Source organism: Solanum tuberosum, unplaced genomic scaffold (genome assembly GCF_000226075.1).
Source record: "Solanum tuberosum cultivar DM 1-3 516 R44 unplaced genomic scaffold, SolTub_3.0 scf00069, whole genome shotgun sequence".
Taxonomy (NCBI): Eukaryota; Viridiplantae; Streptophyta; class Magnoliopsida; order Solanales; family Solanaceae; genus Solanum; species Solanum tuberosum.
The window spans coordinates 689,995-715,256 of NW_006238995.1; the positions used below are offsets into that span (position 1 = coordinate 689,995).

Genomic DNA, 25,262 nt, shown 5'->3' on the forward strand with positions numbered 1-25,262 from the left:
ACGAATATATGATCTAATTAAAATAAATAAATAATTATTCTATAATAAATACTATATCTAAACACGTGGTTAATAGTATATATCCCAACAATTCTCATAACAATTAAGATAAATTACATTTAATCTTGTGCCACAGTCATTCTAATGATTTGTCCAAATTTTCATCTACAATTATGAACTATAATTTTTAACTCATAAGAACGGATAATTAATTAATCTTCTCTAGATAATTGATTGAACTATATACACTAAATTATCTAATATATACATTGAGTGTGCATATATGATAGATTGACTTATTCAATATAACACTTTATTGAATTGAATAAATAAATAATATTACATCAAAACACATAGTTAATAATGTGTTCATTCAACCAAAAAAAGATCTGTATACATTTTATTCGTTCCACATTTCATCCTATAAAATTATACTAAATATGTTTTCGTCGAGAACTCATACACTTGAGATATGTTCATAAAACCCCTCCTTGACAATCTTAAAGTTTTCAAGAACAAATTTTCCTTCTTTGTACTTTTGAGTTTCATCATATGCTTTTTCATATTTCCATCCCAAAACTTCCCCACAATCAAAGCATTTAACATCAGCCACAATATGCAAACCACTCATTAGTTGTCTTTCCTCCTTTTCCCCTATCACTACATTCATGGCATGTGTAAACAAATAAGCCCTCCCTGTTCTTGCCTGCCTTTTCACAACATATTGTGTGTTATAAACAGAAACGGATATAACACGTTTAACTGAACTCAATATTTTTTCACACAACATAAAAGTATTAGTTCAAACTTAATAGATGTGATTACAAATTTACTCAATAAGTATAAAATATAAAGGTAATGAATTGTGGTAGAATTCTAAAATCAAAGTCATAAAATTCATATCATGATGAACTATCTGAAACTCATAATTTCAAATCTACAATTGGTAGTAAAAGCCCGATCAATGGCATAACTATATTTTTTATTAAGATATATCAAAATAATAAAAAGTACACACACAAATAAATCAAGAGGATTCAACACATAATAAATATACATAAAAAAAATATTATTTTATGTATATATAATATAATTTTCTAGTGAAAGGATCGATTGATACCCCTCGAATATATATGGTGTAGCCACTAAATAGAAGCGAAGCCAAAATTTTAAATTTATTGAGGCTGAATAAATTATTTATTCATATTGAATATCTTTCTTAAATACAAAATTATAAGAATCTTAAAGATTGAATTCATCACATTAAAAAATTTTGTGCCCTTCTTCTTTTTATCATTTCAAGTTCTCCTGGAAAAGAAAGAAATGAAAAAAAAATTGAGATAAATTGAAAGAAAAATCATAACCTGAAAATTTTTGGAGACAATATCATCATGAAGAGCAATGTGATTTCTGCATTTACAACAACTATATATCCTTGGACCTACTAATCCTTCTTCCATATATGTTGAAAAAATTGAATGTTCTCACAAAACAAGAGGATCAATAAGTAATTAAAGCTTGATTAGTATTTAATGATCAATTAGTTTGTAGAAAGATTAATTTCTTGCTTGCTTGAAGCAAAAGCTTTATTCAAGTTGGCTAACATCAATAATTAGACTGAAAATAAGATGAAAGAGAAAGGAATTAATAAGAAAATGAAATACTTGATTAAAGATTAATTTACAAATTAACAAGTGGTAGTAGATTGCAAGTGCAATCAACCAACATTTTTAGATAAAATAATTAGGTGTTGATAAGGATGGGATTCACTATTTAATTGTTTTAGAGATAATCTTATGATCATTAATTAGTTATTATTATAACTTGTGAATTAATAATAACAACCTCCCCCACCCTTATGTTATGGTCAAAATGGATGAATATTTATTTTTATTTGATATTTATATCATGGCAATAGATATATTATATATGTTTATACGTAAATTCTTAATACTTAATCATGGTTAATTAATATGTATTTTAACCTTATTAAATGAGTTAATTATATTAACATCCAATGCAGGAAGTAAAACCTATATAAATTAATATAGGTGGGACCACGAAATTTTATTATTTTATAGAGATATTATTTAAACGATAAATTAATATTTATTAATTTAAAGAATGGTTTGAGATTTAATGAAGGTTAATTTTGATTATATCAAAATCATTGTATCTTACTAATTTATGTATCAGATTTATTGATTTCACATTAAAAAAAACACATAAAGTACAACGAATACATCAAAATCATTGTATCTACTAATTTATGTATCATATTTATTGAATATTGTCACTATCGTGCAAACAAAAGATCATGGATGACAAGTGTGTTTTTTGATGATCACTCAAATAGAAGAAACCAAGAAAACGTTGTTTTGTCTTATTACATTTCTGACATTCGCATTATTTATTTATTTTTAAAAACTCCCTTTTTTTCACTCTTTTTTCTACAAAATCTTTGATAAGTTAAAGTAATACTCTATCATAAATATGAATCATTAGTCGAACAATGTTGAACAAAGTGAATCGCAATTTTTTTTTTAACTTAAATTTTCAATCAAAGTTAGGTATATCAAGTTATCAACGTCTTGAATCAGATTCTATGGTTCTAACTCTTATTTTGCTTAAAGTTTGTCAACTTATTCCTTAGAGAATTATGTTAACAATTCATATAATGATTGCTTTAGTAAAAAGATATTTTTCAACATTGAATTGATAAAATCTTACCTAAAATTAATTAAATTTTTTTTAAAAAGTACTCAAATAAATCATCTATTAAAAAGTTGAAGTAATAATGTGCATCTAAACAATTAGAAAAAATAATTTTAAATAATATGTATGAATTTTTTAGGCCTCAAATAAAATTTCGCTTTAGGCCTCCAGTTACGTTGAGCCGCCCCTGATTGTCACTATCGTGTAAACAAAAGAGCATGGATGACAAGTGTGCTTTTTGATGAATATATTCGTTGGTTTGACCAGAAAATGCATGGTAGACGAATTTTGCTTAAGGTAGATAATTGTCCATCCCATAATAGAAATATTGAGGGACTGCAAAATGTTGAATTATTTTTCTTGCCACCCAACATGACATCCAAAATTCAACCTTGTGATACTGGGATAATAAGAGCTTTAAAGATGTATTATCGTAGGATATTAGAAGACTATGAAGTGGGACAAACTGATCCAACAAAGATTAATGTTTTGGATGCTATCAACTTTGCAATCCCTGCTAAGAGGTATGCCAACTCGTTTTATACAGATACTGCCAGGAGTGGAATGCAATTTCAAAGAATTTGAATGAACCCACTTGTGAAAACGTCATTCATGAATGTGAAGTCATGATTAATGATCTCGGTTAGCACAATAAAATGGATGTCAATAACCTGTTGGATTATCTAGGTGAAAGTGATACATGTTTAGAGGTCCCGAGCTTAGAAGAAATTGTGGATACCATCAGAAAAAACAATGTTGATGATGAAGTTGAAGATGATACAATACCTTTGGAACCAGTTATGCGTAAGGAAACACTTATCATATCTAGAACTCTTCACAATTTTATGGTCTAGTTCGAAAAGACAATACCAATGCTCTTGGATGCAATAAGAAAAAATAGAGATGAGCTTCAACTAGATTTAAATTTTAAGAAAAACCAGAACACAATAGACTCATATTTCACTTAATCGTCTTAGATATATTTGTACTTTTGAAGAATTATTAATTTATGATATTAATGGGACCATATATTTATATAGGGGTCTTTTGGAAATATATTATCTTATCGAAATTGGCGATTTTTTCCATTGGCCCAAGTTGGGACCGGAGGAAAATATTACTTTAGTGAGATTATTAATTTATAGAGGTTTTACTGTATGTACCATCCAATAATACGTTTGGAATTTTGTAGCATATATGTGTTCATACACTTATTCAACCACAATAATATATTTAGTATAATCTCGTAAAGGTTTGAAAGGATAAAATATATGTAAACATTATTTTTACCTTAGATGATAGAAAGGTTGTTTTTTGAAGCACAAATATACTTATTATCAGCGTAAACACATTTTGACAGATATATTATATACGAGCAGATACACTTATTAAGCATGCAACACAGTGTATTTCACCATTATTATATGCTTAAATACAATATATTCCGCTACAGGGATGATGTATATGCATGAATGCACTTATTATATATGCACATATATAATTTGTTTCACTATTATTATGTGCATAAATATAATGTATTCTACTACTGAGATGTTGAATATGCTCGGATATACTTATTATGCGCACGTATGTAATGTACTGCTATAGAGACATAGAATACGCTTTACTACACTACGTGCGCAAATATAATGTATTTCACTATTATTATATGCGTAAATATAATATATTTCATTATTATTATGTACATAAATATATTCCATTAAATTTTGAATCTAAGATACTGCTATGTGTTATAATTAAACAAAATCTTGCAACTTTACATAACCAGTGTAATAACACTATTTATGAAATTTCTCTTAATTCAAATAAAAATTACATTATAGATAAAATATCAACAAATAAAAATTTACATGTATTATGGATGATAAATTCTCTTGCTTTTTCATATGTTTATTCTTTATTTTTTGAACCACTATAATAAAAATTAAATTTGATAATTGCATAAAATGAAAGTAAGACAGTATCCTTGTGAACTTTTAAATCATAAAAAAGTTATACTTAATAGATTTCTTGTCATAACAAATTATATTTTCAATCTCCACGTCTGATAAGACAAAAAAAAAAGGAATGCGGTGAACGTGGATCGAACACGTGACCTTCAGATCTTCAGTCTGACGCTCTCCCAACTGAGCTATCCCCGCGATTGTGAAATAGTCAGCACTAACTTTATAATTCTCAGATATCTAAATCTCAATAATGATTATTAATATTTTGTCTCTGAATATGAAAATTAAATAATCACTACTGTAATATATTTGGGATTACTTTTTAAAAAAAAGTTTTTATGTTATTTTGTATTGTATAATTTTTTTTTTTCTCTATAGAATCTTTTCTCACTAGAGGTTATGATAAAAATTCTAAAATTAATTATATTGCTACATATGCTAGGTTACGGATAAATGAAAGTTACAAGAATTCAAAAATAGAAAATATGAACTTAATTATTGGAGCACCATTAAAAAATAAAGAACTATAATAGCAATTAATATAACTCAATTCCAAATAAGTTGAATTCTACTACATAAATTTTCATTTACCATGCATGTTTATCTATTTAAATTCATATCAAGTAGATGTTATACAAAACAAAATGAAAATGAAGTACCAAAAATTATCTATATTTATCACTTGCATAAAAGAAAAATCCTTATAAGGCTAAAAGACTCTTAGAAATGGTTGTCCCAAGGTAAATACATTAACATGACATGAGTAAAAGTACATATTTTCAACTACTTATTGTACCACTAATTTTTTTTCCATTTATCACATCTTTTGTTAAGTCTGTATGAATTTCAAGAAATTGTCAATATTTTTGAGATGATTCTATTCTATGTAATTTTCAGTCTATCTTATCTTTTTTAACACATCATTTATCATTGTTTCACGATTAATATATCTAAAGATCGACGTAAGACGATAAGAGCATGGCAATATCACTTCAAACAACTCTCATTTTCAATATGAGTGTTCTATTCGTACCTTTTCGTGAATATGATCATTAAAAATCTTTTATTTCATTTATATTTTAAAAGAAAATACTTGTATAAACTTTCAATGCAAATGTAATATACATTGAATTTGTCAAGGCCAGAAGCTACCTGCTTCCATTTTCCTGAGGTCATGAGTGACTTGACTATATATCTAATTCCCATTAGAAAATCTCAGAAGTTTAATAAAATTAGTTTTTTTATTTCATATAATCTAAACTAATTTGGTTGACTTGCACCATAACAATATTGAGGTGGCAAATAATAATAATAGGGCAATTTTTGACAAATTAAAATAGATTAAATCAATAAATGAATGATGATAAAAAATAAATAGATAAATAGATATGACAAATAATGGTATTGGATCAAATTTTGACCGGTTAAACATGTCAAATCAAAAAATAAATCATGACTTAGATTCTCTAAAAAAAGTTAAAATATAGTCTGAATAAAAATAACGAATCATAACCAAGTTCCAAACTTAAAACAACACCCATCCTTTTAAGTTTGAGATATTTACACATTGTGCTCAAGCAGACAAAACAAATTATGTCAAATATCTGTTTTGAAAAATATTACACTCCATATTTATTTAGAGAAAAAATCTAGCAAGTATAATTTGTATACCTACAAAATATACCATTAACGTTTTGTATAATTGAACGATATACAATACAAAAACTATCGTATATCTCGAAGGTGTACGACAATAATATTCCCATTATTTCTAAATAAGCCATATTTATACCTTTTCAATTTGTTTTAAATAAGTGGTGTTTTATATAATTAAAAAGATATTAATGACGTTCTTTCAATTTTACCATTATTTAAAATGAATTTTACCTAAATAAGAAACTATTAAAGCACTACATATTTTTCAAGCTATTTATATTAAGGGTAAATTGGTAAAGATATTTTTTTACTTTCCAGGAATGTGTAGTTATCTTAAGGGGTGTGCTAAAATTAAAAAAGGGAAACTACAAAAAATGGACCAAATTGTGAAACTATTTACCTTTAACAAAATCATGATCCAAACTATTTACCCGCTTACCCCACTTTCTCCTTTTTTATTTCGTGCATGATGTCATCAGCATCACTACTATGAATTAATCCTCTGTAATACTTTGTCGGTATATTGATACCATATCGATATCTTATAGGACTGAGCTTAATCCTCTTTGATACTCCGTCGGTATATTGATACCCTATCAATATCATATAGGACCACTAATGAAGACACATCAATGTTGCACGTACTAGAATCTTGTGGAGGATGCACACCGGCCTCATATGTTTTAATTAAAAACTCTCTTTCTTGATGTAATCATAGTATATATATAGCATCAAGGAGTAACTAAGTAGTATTTTCATTGAAATACTGCTTCTTCATGTTTGATACCATTAGAGAATATATATATATACCTTGATGGTATCAAACATCAATTTAATTAGCTAGTTTTCACTGAATCTCTGCCTCCTCCTCCTTGAGATCATCAGAGTATATATAAACTTTGATGGTCTCAAACAGTAATTGAACAATCTTTTTCATTGAAGCACTGCATGTCCCTCCTCGATGACATCATAGTATATATATATACACTCTAATAGCATCAAAAAGTAACTGAGTAGTGTTTTCACTGAAGTATTGTGTCTTTCTATTACCATCAGAGTGTATATATATACCTTGGTGGTATCAATCATCAATTTAGCTAGTTTTCACTGAATTCCTGCCTCTTCCTCCTTGATACTATTAGAGTATGTATAAACCTGATGGTATCAAACAGTTTTTGAGTAGTCTTTTTCATTGAAGCACTACATGTCCCTCCTTGTGTGTGTGAGCACACGCGTGTGTGTGTTGGGATGTGCGTGTGTATTCTATGCATACTTTTTTTTACAAGATTTTTGAGTTCGATATTGAAAATTTTCTTGCACTGAATGTTGCTCTTTATTTTATTTTTTTACAGGATTGTGTTTCTTCAATTCAATGCAAAATGTTATTCGTAATTTTCAGTGGTGGAAATCCGTGTGAAAGTGCATATTTGATTTAAATATTACTTGTACCAGCTTCCTTTTGTAGTTGTGTTGCTATTGTTTCGACCAGATTTATGAATTTGAAAATAGAATTGACTAAAATTGCATCAACATATACGTATTGTATTTATTATTTGAATCCCAAGTTCCATTGTGTTGCACTAAACTTGTAACGTTATCCATCACTAGAATTTACGTGGAAGCTAGCTTGGGGAAGAAGAAGATCGCTTTGGGAAAGAAGGAGGCAAAGTTCGCATGAGTAGTTTCACGTGAGTAGTTTGACTGAGTTAGAAAAGGGGACATAAAAATAATAGGGGTATGAACTTTTTGGGGTACAAAAATAAGATTCCCAATTAAAAATACCATTTTAAAAAAAAAAAGTAGTATAATTTTTTGAAGGTGCAAAGTTTATATTTCTTCCATTTCTAAATAAGTGGTGTACACTTTTATTTTATTCCAAAATAATTGATGTTTTTGGGTTTCAAAGGATTTGATCTTGTTCTTTTAAAATTAGTCTGGTTTAATACATAATGTTTTACATCATTTAATTATCACTAAGTTCGTAAAACTACTTTTTATTTTCTAAAAATAATTAGTTTATGAAGGTGTACTTCAGCTTAAAACATCACTTATTTAGCAACACAAGAAGTAATTAATACTAAAAATATTTTAATTTGCTTGGATAATCATAATTTTTTTTATGAGCCATCAGAAATAATATCTCTACCTCACAAACCTATATTTTTTTCTCTCCAAACCTAATTTAAATAAGTATTAATTTTGCTACTAGGGTGTGTGATCTATAGGAAGAACATAGAAAAAAATTGAAGAGAACATATTTTTAGACCCCACAAGGCCAAATCCAAAGTTCCCCCCTTCTTCCTAGCAAATTCCAACCATTTTCAGTACTCCCCTCTCCGACTCATTGTATGTGGCATCATTTCCTTTTTAATTCGTCTAAAAATATTATCTTACTAGAATTAAAAATATTTTAATTTTAAAATTAGTTTTTTTATTCTTAATAAAATGATTTACAATCACACAATTATCTAAAAATTATTTTAAACCATAAATTTTAAAAATATTCATATTTTTCTTAAAACACCATGTCAAGTCAAAATATACCACATGGGACAAAGGGGTAATTGTTTTCACCCCTAAATAAAATAGCTAAAAGCTGAAAAGGCATGCAGACTCATCATGTCAAGGATTTTATTAGCATAATGTATCCATCTTTGTTAGGGTTGTTGAGCAAATCAATAGGTAAACCACTCAGATTCTGACACTTTTTTATTTATTTATTTTGATTTTTTTTGACACATTTTCTTATTATTAATGGTGAAATGTGTCAATTTGCATGATTAATCAAAGATTCATAATGGGTTCATCTTGAATTTCTAAAAAGATTCAAACTTTCTGCAAACTACTACATTGTTTTCAAGAACAGAGAAAATGGGTTTGTTGACAAACAGAGTGGGGAGGAATGAAATCAAACCAGGAGACCATATTTACACTTACAGAGCTGTTTTTGCTTACTCCCACCATGGTAATTTCACAAAAAAAATCAAAGAAAGAAAAATTGTTAATTTTTGCCTCTCTGTGTACTTTGGTTTATGTGTTTAGTTTACTCCACTTTTCCTTCTTAGAAGGCTGCTGTTATCTGTGATTTTCCCCATTTTGAATGTTTCATTTGGTTTTGACAGTCAAGATTCCTTTATCATGTGAGTTAGTGAGCCTAATTAGATGTGTTTGGGATTGTTAAGTGAAATAGCTCCTGATATGATTTCATTGTTTATTTTGTTCCTCTAATTGGATATAATTTACAAAACAATAACATATCCGGTGTAATCCTATTAGTGGGGTGTGAGGATGCTTCATGCTAGTGTGTACTCAGACCTTACCCCGTCTTGGGAGGTAGAGGTAGAGAGGTTGTTTCCTAAATTTTGTCATTAAGCAATGAGCCAATGACTAGCTTATTCTTAATCTGTATATGGAGGTATATATATATGTGTGTGTGTATTTGTGTTTTATGTGATTTTGGATGAAGTAGAGTTGAAGTGGCTTTGAGAACTTTTTGTCTGTGCTGAGGGTCTATCGGAAACAACCTCTCTACCCTGCAGAGATAGGGTAAGGTCTTGTAAATCTTACCCTCTCTAGAGGGATTATATTGGGTATGTTGTTGTTGTTAGTATTGAAGTGGGTCACTTGTATCTATGGAGGTTCATTATGAACCGTTGATATGTGTATCTATTGATTGCATGAAATTTTGAATACATGGATATTGCCTGCATCCGAATGACAAGTTTCGTGATCGAGTCCTGAGTAGCTTGCTTGTACATATGGAGGTTCAGAATTGAGATGTGTGTCTGGCTTAAATCATGTGTGCATCGGATTTCAAAAACAAGTATATCCAATTTAGTAATTTTATTAGCGCTTTTAAATTCTCAATCCGAGATGAACTGAGAAATTCTGAATGATGAACGGTTTGAGTGTTATAACCATTTAGGGTCTATGTGTAGCTATTTCTAGAACTATGTTGCTTAGACTTTTCAAAAAATGTCAATGGGTGCGTGTCGGATTCTCCAAAGTAATGTTTTTTTTTTTGTTTGAAGAATCCGACACGGGTGCAGCATCGAAAGCGAAGAGTCCGTGCAACTTAGTTCTAGAAAGTCGTCGTGTGAAATAAGTGTCAATATCCTTACATTTGCCAAAGTTAGATTCTCTCTTCTTCTCTTCTATTCTAGAGCAAGTATGAAATGAGAATCGAGAGTAACTGTTACAACACAGAAATATAGTTCCTCAACCTTCCATCTAGGAAAGTCTGTCATTAGATCCACCCTGATGTCTTAGTATATTAGCTTAATCAGTGCTAGACATTTTAATTATTTTAAGTCTTACAAATAGTACTTAATCTTTGTGAAATGCTATCATTATAATAAAAAAGGTGCTAAAGAAGATGGATCAATATTCTTGTGTGTCCTATTGCCTGGCTAATATGATTAAACGATACTGCAATTTGAAATGGTGTTAGTTGGATTCTGTTGGATTGTAAGGTTATCTCCTCCATGAAAATTTAGTTGAAAGTTAGGTATGCACGTCACGATATGTTGATTTCTACATTATGGCTACTAAATTGTCATTTTGTAGCTAAGAGAGCTGTTGATCTGAATATAAATAGAGAAAAATGCTTTAGCCACATAGTTGAATTATTTTAAGTATTGTTGCTGTAACATACGCTCTTCTATCTTTTTAGAAGGTACAATAAAACCTAGCAAAATGATTGTTACTCTCCTTCTGGATGTTATGACTAAATTAAATGCTGCTTCTTGGTAGCATATCAGTATGATCAAAGTGAGGATTCATGACATTCACGTGAAACCTTCTTCTATGGATCTTGCATTGTACAATTGAAACAATACAGGTCTTCAGTCTTTACTGCACAAAATGACGACTTGATGGTAAAGCTAGCAATTTTAGTGGATTTAAGGGCAGATTAATTGATTGATAGGCTAGAGGTGGTCTCCTGGAGTTTTTGCGTTATATGTTTGACATGTTGTGGTCTATTATGGATGTTTTATTGCTGAAATTTGAACGACCGCGGCTTCTTATTTGTGCTTGTTCAACTCTAACAAACCAAAAAACTGCTTCTCAGGCTATCACATGGTCGCTTTGTTTGTGTGAACATATGATGGTCTCTCGAGATGCATACTTTCTTATATATTTTTTTTTTTCATGATTCCTCTATTTTATGCTTTTCTATGATGTAAAATATGAAGCAGGCACTTAATGTCTAAGAGTTGGTTCTGCACCGCGTCTGAACCTTACTATAAAATCTATCTTACATGCAAAATATGACTCTGGAATATCATTAGTTATCATGTTATTCAGCTTGAACCATATTTTTTCAAGTGTGATTTTTTTAGATCTTACACACTCTTTATTATGTTTCCTTAGTTGATCTAAAATGGTTGTTCCCCCTTCATCTAATCTACACAAAAAAAAAATGAAAATTACATTTTCGATAGCAGTCAGCTGCAACTATGATCTGCAAGTCCATTTTCTTTATATTTATTTGAATTAGGATTCTCAAATTAGTGTTGAATAGAAAGGTCAAATTTTCTTCCTGCAAATAAGTACAGTTTTTTTGTGTGTTGAGTCTTCTGAAAATATGGTATTCATAGGTATTTTTGTTGGCGGAAGCAAAGTGGTCCATTTTAACCGTCTTCAGGCCTTTTCTGATGATGATGATGATGATGAAATGTCAGACCTTTCTTCTTCATGTCCAACCTTTCCCGACTGTGGATTTAAGCTACCTAACAGTGGTGTTGTTCTTTCTTGTCTGGATTGCTTTCTCCGCGATGGTTCACTCTACAACTTTGATTATGGAGTAAGCCCATCTGTTTTCCTTACCAGAGTGCGAGGGGGCACTTGCACTACTGCAGCATCAGACCCTCCTGAGATGATCATACACCGAGCAATGTATCTTCTTCAAAATGGATTCGGGCACTATAATGTGTTCCTTAACAATTGTGAGGACTTTGCGCTGTACTGCAAAACAGGCCTTCTAACAGCTGATAGACGCGGTGTTGGAAGTAGCGGACAAGCTTCTTCTATCATTGGTGCTCCTTTAGCTGCTCTTCTTTCTTCTCCTCTGAAGTTGCTAATTCCTAGTCCTGTTGGTGTGGCCACACTAACAGCAGGTATGTATTGTATGAATAGATATGCAACTGACATTGGCGTTCGAAGTGATGTTGTCAAAGTAGCAGTTGAAAACCTGGCAGAGAAGCTTGGCTACGGAAACAGTCATGGAAGAGTCATCGTAGAACACAGGTCTTTGAATCGGGGAACTGCTAGGTAACATCAATCTCAGTGTCTTACACAGAGAGTATTCTCGATGTTGTATCAATTTATGATGAAGTTATTGTGTTTGCTTAACGTATCATACATATTGTCCAGAAACTACTCTTTGGTTATCCATGTGTGAAAGGTAATGATCCTACTCTAAGTTGACAGTAACTTTTAGGCATAATACTTAAGCATGCATTCATAACTTAGCCTCAATCGGTAAGTAAGCACTTTAGCTTTTGAGAGTGTACATCTCGACACTTCATCTTGGTTTTAACTGATAACTAAACACTCCAACTCGCCCTCACAATATCTCATGGACACCTGATGATGCTGAGATGACACATAAATTTTGGATATGTCTAGATGATCATTTTGTAAGTTGGAGTGCTCAATTGACACAGTGGTGACAAGTTGAGGCGTCTAGATGTGCATACTCAAAGCTGAAGCGTTTACTTGCCAACAAAGGACACGTTTGAGTGCTTGTTTATGTATTATGCCTAAATGTTATATTTTGGGAGTGTCTCGTTCATGTAATCGCCGAATCTATGTTTTGGCACAGAAGATTGTAGTGCAGAAAATCTGTATGATTCCTGCTTGATTTTGTTGTGTGCTTTCCTCGAGTTATATTATCAGCCTCCCCCTTTGTCTGAGCCTCTATACTGAAACCAAACTGAGGTTAGACTAGGCTAGGGATGGATTTCATTTTTATTTTTTATTTTCTTCACTTACGCCTCATACTTCACCCGAGTCTAATGAGGCTCAGGTGCAGAGCCTTTCACTATGGACCGAGACTACAAAGGTAGATCAAAACACCATGAAAACTTTATTGACTTTATCATCAATCTTGATTTTGCTACACTCAATACGAATCCGAATAACGGAAATAGGTTTGTGTTCTGTTTCTAAAGTCGGTGTTTTAATGGGACAAGAGTTTGAGATATAAGTCAAACATAGTGAAATTGCTCAATTGATCACAAGTTTGTCTTATAGGCCAAAATTGCATGTGTTACTCAATTATTAACAACAATTATGATGGATAAGTAGAACTTGATAATATTCATTCTACTTACCGTGTTAAATTGCTTACAAGTTAGGATGTCCGGACAAAAGTTGGTTGAATTATTTAATTGTTCATGATTTCCCCCTCTACCTTATAAAGAGTTGTTTGTATAATCGATAAAGTAATATTCTATAATTTTTAAAAATAGACTTTAATCGCGCTTAATTTAAAATAAAGTAACTCAATTATCAGTTGAATAGGCAACAAATTACACTATCATCCACTATGTTTAAATTTGTATCATCGAAAGTTACTCAATTTTATCATTAATTTAATTTTTAATCCATTTATATCATTATCGTTGGTAAATCATCTCGTATTTGCTTTTACTATTATTGGAACTCCATCGCAAAATGGGTATATTTTATATGTAATATTTCTCGAGAAAAGAAATCTAAAATTTGCCATTTAAGGACATAATCAAGTTGAACCTCCGTTAGGGGATAAGAACAACAATGAACCATTTCTTCAACGATGTGGTCAATATGAGATTGATGGGTCATTAAGTTAGAAATAAGTCATTTTGAAATAATTAATTTTGGAATAAGTTGTTCGATTATGTATATGAATTATGAGATAAATAATCTAAGGACTATCTAATATTTCCAATCAAATATGAAATAAAATAAAATAATTCTACATTTTATCTTGAGATTAGTATACTTGTACCTCTCCCAAACAATTCTAAAAAGTATAACACATGTCAAAGTTGTTTAAACATAAGTTTTTACCTTTTTCCACTAAAAAAATTTAGTTAACCATATGCATGTGCTATTCAAAAGTTATTTTAAGTGAGAAGTTCCGAAAACATTTCTATACTTGACGTGAATTATTAGTTTCATTTCAAATTATTGACAGTCTTAAAAATACTTGTCTAATTAAATCTAAATACACTCCCGATCTTGCAATATTAGTGAAATACACCCCTAAATTCTCATCAAATTTTGGGATGTTTTCATCAACACTTCTCTCATTTTTTATTAAGAACCTCATACTTTAACGAGAGTTTGAGACCACTTGCTATGTCATATGACATATCAGGAGCATATCGATGTATTTAAATTCAATCAGTTAAGTAAATATGTATTTTTAAAATTGTCAAATAATTAAATAGAAACTAATAATTTGGTTAGACGAATATTTTCAATACTTATCACTTATTTTAATCATGTAATATTACCCAAAAGAAAAACCCATCTCGATAATTTACCTTGATTTTTTTTTTAATCGATAATTTACCTTGATTGGTAGAGTGAAATTGGAACTATTTATATGGAGTTAGTTTCTGTATTTGCTTCTTACCGGCAAAAATTGTTCCAATAATTTGGGAAAATTGCCGAAAATGTGTAGCTCAGCTCCATGGAAGCAGCTTCTTCTCAACTCCATCAACTCCAATTCCCATCTTAAGCATTCAACCTATTTTCAGCTCGTACAAATTCCTGCATTTCTTCCTCTTCATTCTAATTTTTGTTGCTGAATTAGTTTTTTATGATTTACTTTTTCTTCTTGCATTAGGCAACTGTTGGATCCAATGGAAGACCCTCTAATCGAACTGTCGTCTTCAGGTCTCATTTTACCCCTTAAACTTATATGTTAAATTCACTGTTTTCTTCATTTTCATTGTGTGTAATTTATCTTCTTTTTTTTTTTTCGTAGAGGGTTTCAAGATGGTACTGATAAGATTCAAATTAATACTGACTCACGAAGCTGCAAGGTCTGTAATTTTGGAAATTGACTGCTTTTTGTTAAAAATTGTTGATACCCTTTTGTTTTAATAAAGTTCTGCAACTTTCAAGAATTCATAGGAGTTGCTTGGATGTTAAACACCCTCCTTTCGAGTCATCAAGGGAGTAAAAAACATCTAAAAAAGAAAAGAAGAAAATAATTCATATCTTAAAATATTTAGAATTTCTAGTATGATGGTAGTAGTGGTGGAGCTAGAATTTTCACGAAGGGAATTCAAGTTGTGATCCTTTATGAGTATTGTTATTATTACTCACTCTCCTAATATCTTGTTCTCCGATTCTATTATTAATTATTGTTTCCTCTGCGTTGGTTATCATATTTTTTTATTTTGTTTTGAGTATTATGACTTCTTCACTACTTTATTTTCTTTACATACTTTACTTTGATATGCTTTACTTGAGCCGAGGGTCTATTAGAAATAGTCTCTCTATCTTCACAAGGTAGGGGTAAGGCTATGTCACACAACTCTTTTTAGGCTCTTCTAGTGGGATTACGTTGGACATGTTGTTGTTGTTGTTGCCATTTAAGTTGTGTATTGTGCTTAGAACTGATGACGGTTTACTTGAATCAGTGCAGATTGAAGATCTTAAGCATTGCCCATTTGCAGAGGTATTTGATACTTTGTTAATTCATTATTGCTAGAGAGAATATAAATGATTTGTCTCATTTCTTTTTCATGGCTTCTGGATTGGGCCTTAGTGCTTAATGTGTAAATGCACAATAGAGTTGCTTCCCGTCCGACTTTTTGCAAAATGTGAAGCATTCTGTAATTAATCCAATGCTGTTTGAACAAATCTGGTAATGATTCAGGTGTGCTGGTATTTCACTGAAACTTGGGAACAATTCAGAATTCATGGAAGAGTCGATTTGATTGATGCATCAAACTCTGACCCAGATAAACTTAAGGTAATTCCGGAAGAATCTTTACTATTTCATGTTTTTTTACCTATACATGTGATAATTTGTGAGTTTATTTTGTTCTATTAGTAATATATCTAAGACTTGTAATCAGCTCCAGTTTCAGAGCATATGCCTCTATCTAGAATTAAGTGTCACTCGTTTATTTTAAGATGTGTTAAAAACTCCAGCTGCAAAGCAACAATTCATTCAGAAACTTTCTGTATTCAGCACTTTTCTGTGTTTCAATACCATGCATTTCTGATTGTAGTGTACTTAAGAGCATTTTTTGCAAATATTTCATAGTGAAACAGTGGTGGTTCTTTCAACAAAATTATATTGCTTGCATACTTCTGCTCTAGGTACCTTGAATTATGTAAGATATTGATATTCTTTATCACAATATGTGACTATGTGAAGTGTTGAACTGTTAATCTCTATTAAATAGAGATCTACTTCATCAACTTGATGCAGTAATTAAACTTACTGCCTCAATTTTTTTTTCTCTTGGTAAATAATATATTTTCTTCTGCATATTCTGATGATATTCAGCAAAGAGAGGCAGCTTGGTTTGCTGGTTCTGTGAGATCAAGACTACAATATTTGGGGCCTACTCCAGGGCTTCCTTCTCTAGATGAACAACCATCGCACGATTCACTAGATTCGTCTGCTGGTCCAGTCGATGCATTCTGCCTTCTACTTCTGGACCCTGAGCAGGTCTGAGTTTTTCCCTGGTCATGTAACTCTCACGAAGAAGGTACATCTGTAACTTTCCTCTATTTGTGTTACTTACAGGTTGATTATCTGAACTTGAAGAGTAATGAGAGGCTAGCATTTACTACTGCACGAAGTGTCAATGGTGAGAACTTCTGGACACAAAATAAAGTCAACCCATGATATTCAATTTGTCATCTCACAGATTACACCAATAGACTATTGGTATATGCACTGAAATGAATCTTTTTAGTATTATTAAGATAATTTTGGAAGGAACATTGTTCTCTTTGACTGAATAAACTAAAATGTTTCATATGCTCCATTACATAATGATGTCAGAATTATGAGAGATAGGAGAACTCTATATGTTATATTAGTCATGGTTTTACATACCTGGCTACCAAAGACCTCTGCTATTCTTCTCATAGTGCGCTCTACTTCTGATCTGTGCTATGATGATCTATGTTTTGAACCATGATATTGCTTCTGAGACACCTCATGAAGTAGGTCAGCCTTCCTTGCAAAGCTTCTTGCCCGAATGAGTATTTCAAATTATTCCAATCAGAGGCTGAAAAAGGGCTGTTACTTTGTTTAATGAGATTGTGGAATACTCATTTGAGCAACAAGCATCCCCAAGGAAGGGCATGCTAGATGAAAGGGCCTATTTCTATTGTTTTTCGGTTAGTTTAATTTTCTGCCAAGACTGTGTGATTGAGAGTTGGTTGAGCTAGCCTTGCAAGTTATGGAGTTGATCAAGTTTATAGACACTTCTATCCTTGTACTGAGGGGTCTTTGTTGAGTTGTTAAGAGTATGATCTATAATTATTTCTATTGTGAATTAAAATTGGATTTGTTAGATTTCACAGTTCCTGATGAAAGAAATCAGCTGAGTTTGAAGCACATGCGTACTAAGGTACCTCTACCTAACCTCTAATGCTTCAGTTTCTGTTTGTGGTTTCAATTTCCTATATCCAAACCCCTACCTACCTGCATATGTTTGTGTGCCGTTTAAAGGAAGCTTTGTCATGATGCAAAAGACAAACGAATGAGCATGAGAGACCAGTTCCGATTCTATTACACAAACTTATAAATGTCAACAATTGCCAATTCTTTGAATAAATAAAATAAGTGTATCGGCTATTGCACACTTGGTGGGTCAAAGAATCTCCAATTGGAAACATATAAACTTTCCAGGTTTGTTGTTATCAACCTCCACCCTAATAAACATCACATATATCTAGCATCTGGGCAAGTCTTTTGGAGGATGAGGAAGTCTTTCTAATGGCCCTTCCCCATTCTTCACAATGAGCACCACCGATAAGCCCCAAGATAAATGTATCTCCAAATGACAGTGCATAAACCATGCCCCTGTGCATGAAAATGGTCCATCCGTGAGTTTAGTACAACGGACTGTCATAATTATGAGATGAAATTTAGTTTCTAATTTATTACCTGGATTGTCAGCAATGAATCGAATGGCAGCCCATCCACCTACTGGAACTCCAATTGTGTTCATATATGGTGGATCCACCAGATTGAAGTTGGCTGTATCTGGATCATAGTTTCCGGTACCATAACCCACAACATAAAAGCTGTAGCCATGAAGATGAATAGGGTGGTTCTCCGTGGAGACGGTGCTGGTGTCCTGTAGGATCAGTTGAACCTTGGTCCCATAGTCAAGGACATAGGTCCTAGTTCCATTCAGTGAATTTGTGTCATTAGGAGGGTTATTAGGTGCCCCATTCACAAAATCATAGAACTTCAGGGGTACCCCAGGAAAATCTTGAGTGAAGTACCCACTGATGTTCTTGTAGTACGCTTCCAAAATTGAGATGTTAGGTTTACTAAAGCTGATGTTATTCATGGAAGCAGCCATGACTCCACCACCTTTAGCTTGACAATCTTTTTGGGGATTCTTGGACCGACATTTTTGCACGTTTAGTCCAATTGTAACGAATAGGTTTCTGTCAATATCTTTAGGAACAGTAACAGGATTAAGACTTCTAAGCCCGTCCATGACTGTCTTAGCGGCAAGATTATCATCAAAATGTGGTAAAGCTGCAGGTAAACTTAAGCCATTTGCTGTGGCACCAAAATACTGGAAGTAAGCTATTGCTGTTATGTTTTGAAATGAGACATTCTTAGCAGATTGATAAGGTCCCATGGCCATTGAATATCTTGCTATAGGTTTATCTGCTGTGACTAAGACGTTTAGGGTTTGCCCCGGCCCGAGCATGACTCGGTCTGTGGTCAATGGCTTTGTGTACTCTGCATCAACTTCAACAATTGTCAATCTGTGATTTGCAATGGCAAAGAAATGCTCCTGGTTCAAAGCTGCATTGATTAACCTTAACAAGTATGTCTTCCCTGGAACCGCATCTATTTTAAAAATATCTGAAACAAATCACTGACACTTTTTAGCTAACAGAAACAGTTAAAAAGTACTCCTTGTCTCCCAGTTTATGTGATGCACTTTCTCTTTTGGTTTTATTTAAAAAAGAATGATACATTTCTATACTTAGAAACAATTTAACTTGAAACTTCTCATTTTATCCTTAATGGATGATTTATAGCCACACAAATATCTATCGCATGTTTTGGACAAGAAGTCTTAAAAGTCTTACTTTCTTTCTAAAAGTCCGTGTCAAGTCAAAGTGCATCACTGAGATGGAAGGAGTAACAAATATGACAAGTAATGATGCAACTTTTGTCATTTTTTGGATTTAAAAGTTGCATAATGAATGTAAAAAATTACCATCAGCAGAGCAATTATAATTAGGGCCGGGTTGGCCATTGATGGTAAAAGCATCAGCCGGTGGTGGGGCTCTGCCACTAGCTAAAACTGCCTGCTCAATTTGCACCATGTCCTTCATCCAAAACTCTCCTGTAAAACTCCCAAGTTTGAGAATAGCAAAAGCTTTTAGAAAGTCGGTGTATATAAGTTAAATCTTTTGAGACACTCTTCAGAAATAAGATTGTTTTCAGATTAATTTTTGAGAAAAAAGTTCTTAATAACATTCTTATTCTGAAAAGTGTTCAAGTTATATGCATCGGTAGTGTAAAGATTGTTTACACTAATGGTGCAGTTTTATCTGTTATAGCAAGTTGTTTACCATTTACACTAGGTGATCAATCAACATCCATTAAATAGAGTTATATTTTTACACTTTAGCACATAGAACTTATATTCTTCTCAAAAAGAAAGATAACTATGTTGAATCAATGTACCTAAAATAATAATATGCTCTTCATATGGGAACTTGAAAGGGTAAGGAACACCATTGTTAGGGTAAACAACAATGGCACCATAAACAGTGGCTCGAAGCCACGAAACATGAGCGTGCCAGAAAAATGTGCCCTTCTGTTGTACCAAAGTGAACTCATAAGTGAAGTTTTGTCCAGTTTGTATGGGGCATTGTGTAATGTAAGAAGGGCCATCAGACCAACACGATAGCCTCTGACGGATGCCATGCCTGATGAAATCTTGGAAGCTCAGGTAAGCTTAATTTGCCATAATGTGAAAAAAGAGATGAAAAATAGGCTAAGAAAATGTAGATTTTTTCAAGTACTAGTTACCAGTGGATTGTGATATTGTATGGGGATTCATTGGTAACTCTGACGATAACTTTATCGTCTTCTTGAGCATAAACAACTGGACCTGGATACATTCCATTGATGGTTGGAATGTCTTTAGTGTTACATAACTTAGTAATCCTAGTAGTTTGCACCTGAAAAAAAAAAAAAGACTTCAGTGACAAGTAAATACCATTTGTTTGATAAAAGAAATTAAACCTTGAAATCATAGAATCTTGTTGATCTGCCTCCTCGCCGTTGTGGTCTAAAACCCACAACATATTTGCTATGTTTATTGCAGAGAAACAAGATTACTAAGAAGTAAATAAACAAAGTAGTGACCAAGTTTTTCATGTTGAGAGTTAGGAGAATAAAAGAAGATTGACATTTTATAAGACTAAAGGCTTGATGAATATATACAAGGAAGAGAAATTATAAGATGTTGGCTAGGTGTGTTTATATTTGATAGCTTCCATGATTCCTCTCACATGGTTTTGTAATAATAAGTTGTTGGGGAAATCTTTATTCATATATATTATGCTCACTGGTGAGCAAAGCAAATTTTTGTTTTTTTAAAAATAAAATGTATAGCTAGCTCATTATAGTCCCTGACCATACTACATTTTTGCTTAATTGGTAGCATATGAGTACATAAAAGTTAAATAGATTATGACTGAGGAAGTGGAGTTTTGCTTGCAATGCAAACCTGCTCTTTTTGAGTAGGGAAGGCTACCCTTTCCTCAACTTACTATTGCCCTACTTCTGCAGCATACTCCCCGTACGTTCACACTTTACTTGCATGACATGTTTATTATAACCCACACCTCGTTGTATAATCACTCACTAAGCAGGGGTGGAGGTAGGGATGCAAGGGGTTCATCTGAACACCATTCGTGAGAAAAAAAGTATAGGTATATGTAAGACGAGGCCAAATTTATTTTTAATGTACATATCGTAGATGCTGAATCTTATTGCTTCTTTGTATATTTAAACCTTCATATTTCTGTATTGGCCATTATTGACAAAAACATTGTGTCTTAGCTATACAATCAACAATGAAATGTGCAACAAGTTGAACAAGGAAGAAAAAGAAAAAAACTTCTACTAAGTTTTGTATGTAAAGCTAGACAAATAGAGCTGTATATATGATCATGCCTTGACCCCAATTTGACTCAATTGTATGAATTCCTCTATATACGTTTGATGAGTAGTAGGGCCAATGTAAAGTGTTAGTCGAGTAGCTTTGACTCAGATCCTATATATGTGTTAGGAACATCGTTAAATAAGTGCAACAAAAATTGGCTTCGAACCCAATAAATCAAACGAGTTATGATAAAATTCAGAACTCATATTCCTAAAGTTCAAAAGTTTGATCCGGCCTCTGATGGTTGGAGTGGGGTTGTGTATGTATGGTTGAGAGGCGTTTAAACAACATTTACAAACTTTGTATAGTTTCATAGATGGATTCTAAGGAGGGTAGTGTGTACACATGCATACCTCACCCCTACCTTGTAGAATGTTTTCGATAAATCCTCGACTCAAAATGGTGTTCAAAGAAGATGAAATTTGGCAACACGTGAGATGACAAGATGATTAGGGGCAACTAAAAGGGAATTAAAAAAGATTTGTGTGTGGCCTTTTGTAGACATTTTTTGTCACTCAAAATCATAAGCAATTTGTGCACGCCTGAGGGCCCTAAATTAAATCCTCTCTTCTACAATTATATTTTCCCAAATTTTCCTAATGTGTTATGACTAACAGACAATTGCATTTCTTTCATTTTAAGGGAAAATACTCATAAAAATCATAAGGAAAAATAATTATAGAAATAATATTGGATAGCTGCTTTTAGATACATGTAGCTTTTATAATGTATATAGGACTCGTTTGGTATAAGCCTATAAGGGATAACTAATCCCACATTGAAGGTGGAGCAACATTCGTTGAATAACTAGCTCTGAGATAATTAATCTCGGAATAACTTATTCCTCAATCAAACGAGCCTGTAAAGGTTTGATAGAGGGGCAAACTCGAGATCTCTCTTATATATCGACGTTCCTTCTTGTTCCTCTCGAAGGTTTGAAGTTTTGTACTGTCAAGCCTAACGTCTTTCGAAAGTATGAAGTTTGAATTACATTAACAAAGAGACCTTTGATTTTGAAAGTTGTTCTGAGGTTTTAAATTTGTTCCAAGACGATTAAATATTAAGTACTTTATAAATTTTGACTATGTTTTAAATAGTAGGGTCATTTGTTCACTTTATTCCATGGAAAACAACCTTATTACTCATACATTCATACCATATATACTAATTCTATATATACTTCTAAATAATTACATATCATAGCACTAATTACGAGTTTTCTATCATATATTGAGAAATATAAACTTAGATACATGTATTTTAGTTAGGGAAAATTGTATTTAATAGCAAACTATTAATTCAAATTAAATGTTATAAACATAGTTTGATTTATTGTACCCATAACAAACTGTTGCTATTTCGCCTCTCTTGGTGAATCTCGCTCGCCACTCTCGTTCTCTCCCTCGCCTCTCTAGCTTTTTATACAAATGCAAATGTATAAAATGCGTTTGTGTTTGTATAAAGCGAGAGAAAATTGTATATATACATATATTTTCGTTCCCCTCCCAAATCTCGCTCGCCACTCTCCCGGATTTCGCTCGTCAGTCTCTCCCTCGCCTCTCTCGCTTATACAAACAAAAATGTATAAATTGTGTTTCTGTTTGTATAAAACGAGAGAAAATTGTATATACACATGCAAATACATATATCTTCGTCCTTTACACTCATAATTATACAATACAAATATTTCCCTCCCCATTTCTCTTTTGCCTTTCTCTCTTTCTCACTTTATACAAACACATATTATACAATTGATCTTTTGTATATGTATACCGAAACAGAAACAGATTATATACAACTGCTTTCTTTTGTATATGTATAGTGAAATATACATATTTATGTTTGCTATGGAGCACAATTAATGCAAACTATAGCTATAGCATAGATTTTTGTGTTTGCTATATGTGAAAGTTGCTCTTTTTACTATCAGATACACTAAAATAGGGAGAAAGGCGAATGAGATAGTCATGTATCTCAGATACATGCGAATCACACTAGATACATGTATCTGTATGTATTTAGTGTGATGCACATAGTCACATGTATGTGGGATATCGGATACATAGGAGAGTGGAGAGCAAAATGGGAGAGAGGCGTGCGAGATTTATTATGTATCCCATATATATGCGATTCCATTTGAAGATAGTGTATTTAGAACAAATTACACTTACTTTTGACCTCATTTATCCTGAGATACATGTATTTGGACATACCAAAATCTGATAAGATTTGTAATATTACAAACTAGTGTATATCTAATTAATTAGTTCGTAATCAAGTGAGATTTGTGTAAATTATCTTTATTCAAAATAATACTTAATTGCCAAGTATTAGCAAGCAAGCCCTATATATCACGTATTGCCAACATCTAGACACTCACTTGAGGTGCAGGAAATTTCACTAGCTAATAATCTTGGAAGGAAATGGATGATCTTGAATTTTTTACTTTGCTTGTTCTGTGGGCAAGTCTTCAAGGTTAAAAAAGTTTTAAAAATTTGATATCGATTGAGGAGGTCGGGAAAAAAGTTCAAGACTACTCACCTCGAACAAAAAATTACACCCAATGACCTTAAAAGTGGGTATCTTTCAACTTTTGACCATCACTTGTCCAACGGACAAACCTTCAAGGTAAAAAGTCAAAAGTACACGAGGTAAAACTTGTTAAACTTAAAGTTTTATCCATAGGATAACGGAGTCCAAGGTTCAAGATCATTCATTCTAAAATCATTCTTGTAAACCATCGTATAGCTTTCACCAAAAAAAATAAAAATCATCGTATATGTACTAGTAACTTAAAAGGTCACACGACCTAGTAATTAATCTCACTGTTTAAACTTCTCTTACAATTTGTGCTTTTGATAAGATGGAAAGAGTTAGAAAATAATATATGGAAGAAGTTATGAACATCGTGCATTAGATTTAATTATTGTACATGTTTTGTGAATTTCTTGGTATAAATATATATAGGATTGAAATTAAAGTTACTAAGTTCGATTGAAGCTGGACATAACTTTCTATCTCCGCCCTTATTTAAAGAGAAGATTCATATGCAAACTGGGACCAATGATGTTTCTTCATTTTTAATCAAAAGTTATGAAATCGTGTCTTGAAATTAAAAAAATAATCCTAATACTAAGTGCTTCTCTGTTAATGGGCTTCCACGACGTCAATTTGATTAGTCAGATCAGTGGTTCATAGTGTTAAAATGTATCACCGTCTCATCTTAAAAGTTTAAGTTATTAGAAATAACACGTTATTATTTATTTTTAGGTGAAAAAACCAAGGGTGTACAAAATCGAACCGAAAACTGAACCAAACCGTAAATCGAGTCAACCCGGAAAAAAAAACCTGACTAGTGGTTTGGTTTGACTTGATTTGGTTTTGAAAAAAAACCCGAACTATATTTGAGTTGGTTTGGTTTTAACTAAAAAAACCAACTCGAGACCAAACCAACCCGAATCTATATATATAATTTTAAAATTTTATTTTATACATAAAAATATTTACTTTGATATAATTT

General features: G+C 32.0%; 4 protein-coding genes and 1 non-coding gene across 11 annotated transcripts; 2 read left to right on the forward strand and 3 right to left on the reverse strand.

Annotated features, from left to right (window-relative positions):
• Positions 1–401: 401 nt before the first annotated feature.
• Positions 402–1,582, reverse strand: LOC102597294 (protein yippee-like At4g27745). The gene is made up of 2 exons (XM_006345558.2): positions 1,365–1,582; positions 402–706 (listed from the first exon to the last, which is right to left on the reverse strand). The coding sequence occupies exons 1-2, from the start codon at positions 1,458–1,460 to the stop codon at positions 458–460; spliced, it is 345 nt and encodes a 114-aa protein (XP_006345620.1). The 5' UTR covers positions 1,461–1,582; the 3' UTR covers positions 402–457.
• Positions 1,583–4,804: 3,222 nt separating this feature from the next.
• TRNAF-GAA (transfer RNA phenylalanine (anticodon GAA)) lies at positions 4,805–4,877 on the reverse strand. The gene has a single exon. It is a non-coding gene; the product is annotated as a tRNA-Phe (tRNA).
• A 4,063-nt stretch (positions 4,878–8,940) lies between these two features.
• On the forward strand, positions 8,941–13,215 carry LOC102599252 (uncharacterized). 2 transcript variants are annotated; one of them, XM_006345484.2, is made up of 3 exons: positions 8,941–9,020; positions 9,163–9,303; positions 11,939–13,215. In XM_006345484.2, exons 1-3 carry the CDS (start codon positions 8,945–8,947, stop codon positions 12,613–12,615), a joined length of 894 nt encoding a protein of 297 aa, XP_006345546.2. In that variant the 5' UTR covers positions 8,941–8,944; the 3' UTR covers positions 12,616–13,215. The 2 variants fall into 2 exon arrangements, with proteins under 2 accessions (XP_006345546.2, XP_006345547.2); XM_006345485.2 differs by lacking the exon at positions 9,163–9,303.
• A 1,667-nt stretch (positions 13,216–14,882) lies between these two features.
• On the forward strand, positions 14,883–22,006 carry LOC102599794 (pyridoxine/pyridoxamine 5'-phosphate oxidase 2). Of its 4 annotated transcripts, none has more exons than XM_006345486.2 (9): positions 14,883–15,094; positions 15,181–15,230; positions 15,322–15,379; positions 15,988–16,020; positions 16,222–16,317; positions 16,861–17,025; positions 17,104–17,167; positions 17,883–17,938; positions 21,367–22,006. In XM_006345486.2, exons 1-9 carry the CDS (start codon positions 15,008–15,010, stop codon positions 21,493–21,495), a joined length of 738 nt encoding a protein of 245 aa, XP_006345548.1. In that variant the 5' UTR covers positions 14,883–15,007; the 3' UTR covers positions 21,496–22,006. The 4 variants fall into 4 exon arrangements, with proteins under 4 accessions (XP_006345548.1, XP_006345549.1, XP_015163417.1 ...); XM_006345487.2 differs by having other exon boundaries at positions 17,892–17,938; XM_015307931.1 differs by lacking the exon at positions 21,367–22,006 and adding an exon at positions 20,428–20,502 and having other exon boundaries at positions 14,885–15,094.
• Positions 18,072–21,373, reverse strand: LOC102589978 (laccase-6). 3 transcript variants are annotated; one of them, XM_015307929.1, is made up of 6 exons: positions 20,818–21,373; positions 20,602–20,753; positions 20,254–20,498; positions 19,781–19,909; positions 18,478–19,419; positions 18,072–18,393 (listed from the first exon to the last, which is right to left on the reverse strand). In XM_015307929.1, exons 1-6 carry the CDS (start codon positions 20,950–20,952, stop codon positions 18,263–18,265), a joined length of 1,734 nt encoding a protein of 577 aa, XP_015163415.1. In that variant the 5' UTR covers positions 20,953–21,373; the 3' UTR covers positions 18,072–18,262. The 3 variants fall into 3 exon arrangements, with proteins under 3 accessions (XP_015163415.1, XP_015163413.1, XP_015163414.1); XM_015307927.1 differs by having other exon boundaries at positions 18,072–19,419; XM_015307928.1 differs by having other exon boundaries at positions 18,072–19,419; positions 20,602–21,373.
• Positions 22,007–25,262: the final 3,256 nt, after the last annotated feature.

Excerpts from the sequence above, each read along its gene's own strand:
- LOC102597294 (XM_006345558.2), bottom strand. The coding sequence starts at position 1,460 with ATGGAAGAAGGATTAGTAGGTCCAAGGATATATAGTTGTTGTAAATGC. Across the intron at positions 707-1,364 it reads TTGTCTCCAAAAATTTTCAG|GCAAGAACAGGGAGGGCTTA; the intron begins GTTATGATTTTT and ends GTGAAAAGGCAG.
- LOC102599252 (XM_006345484.2), top strand. The coding sequence starts at position 8,945 with ATGCAGACTCATCATGTCAAGGATTTTATTAGCATAATGTATCCATCT. Across the intron at positions 9,021-9,162 it reads GTTGTTGAGCAAATCAATAG|ATTCAAACTTTCTGCAAACT; the intron begins GTAAACCACTCA and ends ATTTCTAAAAAG. Across the intron at positions 9,304-11,938 it reads TTTTGCTTACTCCCACCATG|GTATTTTTGTTGGCGGAAGC; the intron begins GTAATTTCACAA and ends TGGTATTCATAG.
- LOC102599794 (XM_006345486.2), top strand. The coding sequence starts at position 15,008 with ATGTGTAGCTCAGCTCCATGGAAGCAGCTTCTTCTCAACTCCATCAAC. Across the intron at positions 17,026-17,103 it reads TACTTCTGGACCCTGAGCAG|GTTGATTATCTGAACTTGAA; the intron begins GTCTGAGTTTTT and ends TGTTACTTACAG. Across the intron at positions 17,168-17,882 it reads TACTGCACGAAGTGTCAATG|ATTTCACAGTTCCTGATGAA; the intron begins GTGAGAACTTCT and ends TGGATTTGTTAG.
- LOC102589978 (XM_015307927.1), bottom strand. The coding sequence starts at position 20,952 with ATGAAAAACTTGGTCACTACTTTGTTTATTTACTTCTTAGTAATCTTG. Across the intron at positions 20,499-20,601 it reads TACAATATCACAATCCACTG|GCATGGCATCCGTCAGAGGC; the intron begins GTAACTAGTACT and ends AGATTTCATCAG. Across the intron at positions 19,910-20,253 it reads AGAGCATATTATTATTTTAG|GAGAGTTTTGGATGAAGGAC; the intron begins GTACATTGATTC and ends GGAGTTTTACAG.